The sequence below is a fragment of the Orcinus orca genome, chromosome 5 (assembly GCF_937001465.1).
Source record: "Orcinus orca chromosome 5, mOrcOrc1.1, whole genome shotgun sequence".
Lineage (NCBI taxonomy): Eukaryota > Metazoa > Chordata > Mammalia > Artiodactyla > Delphinidae > Orcinus > Orcinus orca.
Window position 1 is genome coordinate 15,649,864 of NC_064563.1, and position 3,985 is coordinate 15,653,848.

Consider the following 3,985-nt stretch of genomic DNA (forward strand, 5'->3'; position numbering starts at 1 on the left):
CCCTATCTTGGAGATTTTGAGTTTACCAAGCCTATATAATTGCTTGAGTTAAATCTGTTGTTTTTAATCTGGATCTGGTTAAACAGGTATGTCTAGTGTATGAAAGCTCATTGAGTTGGGCTCTATAAAGAGTCACTTCTCTATATGTTCATTAAACTTCATTAAAAAGTTAACAAAATTGGCTTCAAAACTGGGAAATATGTCCCTATGCAAATTATAAAAGCAGAAGTGAAGCTAATTGTTATATAAACCAGTTGTAACTATAAAAGTGAGAACATTGGGAGCAACCACTTTATAATCACCAAAGACATAGGTTAGGACTTCAGGTTGCATAGAAATTTTGCATTATGTTCATAAGGGATATTAGTATGTAGCTTTCCTGAAGTGTCTTTTCAGATTTTGTTTTTAGGGTAGTGCTGAAACCATAGAATAAGTTGGGAAGTATATTTTTCTTTTCAATTTTCTCAAAGACTTTGTTTAGGGTTGGTAACATTTCTTCCTTCAATGTTTGGGAGAATTCCTTTTATGGGAAGGTTTCTAACTATAAACTCAATATTTTAATAGATATTGGGCTATTCCAGTTATCAACTCCTTGAGTGAGGGTTGGTAGACATTCAATTATTTTTTTCCTTTTCATCTAAGTTTATTGGCATAACATTCATAACATTCCTTTATTACCCTTTTTGTATCCTTTAGTATCCTTTAAGTATGTGTAGGATATGTAGTGATGTTGCCTTTCTCATTTCTGATACTGGTCATTTATGTCTTTGTTTTTTCTGACCCGTCAGACTGATCAGATTTGCTAGAGATTTATCAGTTTTATTGATCTTCATAAAGAACCAGGTTTTGATTTCATTAATTTTCTCTATTATTCTTTCTGGATTTTACTGATTTTGGCTTTGATCATTTCCTTTCTTCTGCTTAATTTGAATTTTTTGTTTGTTTAGTTGCTTGTTTTTTGGGTTTTTTTGGTGGTGTGTGTGTGTGGTGTTTTTTTTTTTTTTTTTTTTTGGGCTGTGTTGGGTTTTTGTTGCTGGGCAAGGGCTTTCTCTAGGCGCGGCAAGCAGGGGCTACTCTTCGTTGCAGTGTGCGGGCTTCTCACTGCGGTGGCTTCTCTTGTTGTGGAGCACAGGCTCTAGGTGTGTGGGCTTCAGTAGTTGTAGCACACGGGCTTAGTAGTTATGGCTCACTGGCTCCAGAGCGCAGGCTCAGTAGTTGTGGCGCACGGGTTTAGCTGCTCCGTGGCATGTGGGATCTTCCTGGACCAGGGATCAAACCAGTGTCCCCTGCATTGGCAGGCAGATTCTTAACCACTGTGCCACCAGGGAAGTCCTTAATTTGAGTTTAACTTACTTTTCTTAATGTAGAAATTGAAGTTATTAATTTGTTCCCTTTTTTCTTTTCAAATATGGCCATTGCTGCTATAATTTCCCCCTAAGTATTTATTTAGCTGTATCCCACATTTTCATTCAGTTTAAAGTATTTTCTGTTTTTTAAAACATTTCTTCTTTGACTTCTGGGCTATTTTGAAGTATTTTTTCAGGTATCTTTCTATTATTGATTCTAATTTAACTCCATCATGTCTACACAACATATTTTGTATAATATGAATCCTTCCTAGTTTAATAAAACTTGTGTTTTGCCCTGAATATGATTTATTTTTGGTAAATGCTTAATGTGCAGTTGAAAAAATGTGTATTTTGTTGTTTCTGGGTGGAATAGTCTCAATTTGGTTGATAGTGTTATTCAAGTGTTATTGATTTGCTATTCAAATCAATATATTGTTATTGATTTTCTGTCTACCTGTTCTATAAATTATTGAGTGGTGTGTTGAAAACTCCATCTATAATTGTGGGTTTGTCTATTTTTCTTCACAGACTTATCAGTTTTTCTTCATGTAATTTGCAGCTCTGTTATTAGGCATGAAACCATTTAGAATTCTATGTCCTTTGAATGAATTGAGTCCTTTATCATTTATTAAATGGACCTCTTTATCCTTGATAATATCCTTTGCTCTAAAATCTACACTAATATTTGTGATTAATGCTCACATAGTATATCTTTTCCCACCCTTTAGCTTTGGCCTATTTGTGTTTTTATATTTAAAGTAGGTTTCTTCTAAGCAGCATATATTTGGGTCTTGCTCTTTTTTAAAATCCAATTTTTTAATTGGAGTACTTTGATCATTAATAATTAATGTGATTATAGGTATAGTTGAGTGCAAATCTACCATCTTATTATTTGTTTTCTATTTTTCCATCCCTTCTTTGTTCCCCTTTATTGCTTTTTCTGACTTCTTTTGGATTAAGTATTTTTTATTATTTCATTTTATCTCTTTTACTGGCTTAGTTATAATTCTTTGTTGTGTGTGAGCATGTGTATGTGTGTGTGTCTGTGTGTGTAGGTTGCTTTAGGTTCAAAGTATACATGTTTAACTTATCACAATTTGCCTAAATGATATACCACTGCATGTATAATATAAGAACTTCACAACAGAGAGAGGCCGGATTCCACGTGTCTCTGGACCCGGCTAGGGTTGGGATGTTGCAGGCGGCGGGATGTCCTGGTCCGGCCTTCTCTGTGGCCTCAGCACATTCCTAAATCATGGCCTAGCCCTGGCCTCCTTGCCTTGGGCCACGCGTCCCACAGCCACCCTGAACCAGATGCACCACCGGGGACCTCTGAAGTATCCGCCTGCGAAAGTGGGCCCCTCGGCTGGCCGGCAGCAGCTGAAGGGCGCGGTCCTGAGTACGTTCATCTGCAAGCCTAAGAAGCCCAACTCGGCCAACCGCAAATGCAGCCACGTGCAGCTCAGCACTGGTCGGGAGGCTGTCTGCTTCATTCCCGGAGAGGTCCACAGCCTACAGGAGCACCACGTCATGCTCGTGCAGGGCAGCTGCAGGCAGGACCTGCCAGGCGTCAAGTTCACCGATGTGCGCAGCAAGTACGACTGTGGCCACGTGCAGAAGAAGTGACCCCCTCCCCACCTCCCCCCGGATACGGCAGAACAACAACCTTCCCCACGGGGCTCCTGCAGTGTCCTTGGGAAGCTACTCCAGCTCTAGAAGTAGCTGGCCCTGGTTCAAAGCCTGGCCACCTCTTCCATCAGGGCCACCATTAACCCATAGTGGCCCTGGGTGTGAATCAGAAAAAAGGCACCCCTCTCCCAACACCCTTGATTTCCACGCTGATGCCAGGGACCTCTTCTGCTGTACTGCCATCAACTGGGAAGGGGTTGCAATATACACAGAGACACCGCCCCGCCCCCACCCGACCCAGAACCCCCTTGTGTGGTATTCGCCCTCTGTGTGGTCTTGGCCACTGACATCCCTTCTGACCTCAGTTTCCTCCTGCAGAAAAAAATAGCTCCACTCGCAGTATCCCCTTTATTGGATTTGGTGAAGATTAAACTAGATGCTTTATGTGCATAACAACAACAAAAAAAATAAACTTCACAGTAGTATACTTCCATATCTCCCTTACCTGGCCTTTGTGACACTGTTATCATATATTTCACTTCTACATATGTTACAGACCATATACTGCTATTATTTTTTCTTTAAACAGTCTGTTAGCTTTTAAACACATTTAAATAATAATAAAGTCTTTCCACTTATGTAATTACTATTTCTGTTGCTTCTCATTCCTTTGCATGGATCCATACTTTCATCTGGTGTCATTTTCCTTCTGCTTAAAAGACTTTAATATTTCTCAGAGCAAAAAGTTTACTAGCGATGAATTCTTCCAGCTTTTGTATTTCACAAAAGTCTTAATTTTACCTTTGTTTTGAAAGGTATTTTTCCTGGGTGAAGAATTCTAAGTTGACAGGTTTTTAAAAAACTTAAAACTCTGCTCTAGGGCTTCTCTGGTGGCGCAGTGGTTGAGGGTCTGCCTGCCGATGCAGGGGACATGGGTTCGTGCCCCGGTCCGAGAAGATCCCGTATGACGCGGAGCGGCTGGGCCTGTGAGCCATGGCTGCTGAGCC

The 3,985-nt window shown here is 40.2% G+C and overlaps 1 protein-coding gene across 1 annotated transcript; it reads left to right on the top strand.

The window, feature by feature from the left end:
• The first annotated feature begins 2,501 nt into the window (after positions 1-2,501).
• Positions 2,502-2,975, top strand: LOC101279261 (28S ribosomal protein S12, mitochondrial-like). Its single transcript, XM_033412223.1, has one exon. It carries the CDS (start codon positions 2,559-2,561, stop codon positions 2,973-2,975), a length of 417 nt encoding a protein of 138 aa, XP_033268114.1. The 5' UTR covers positions 2,502-2,558.
• Positions 2,976-3,985: the final 1,010 nt, after the last annotated feature.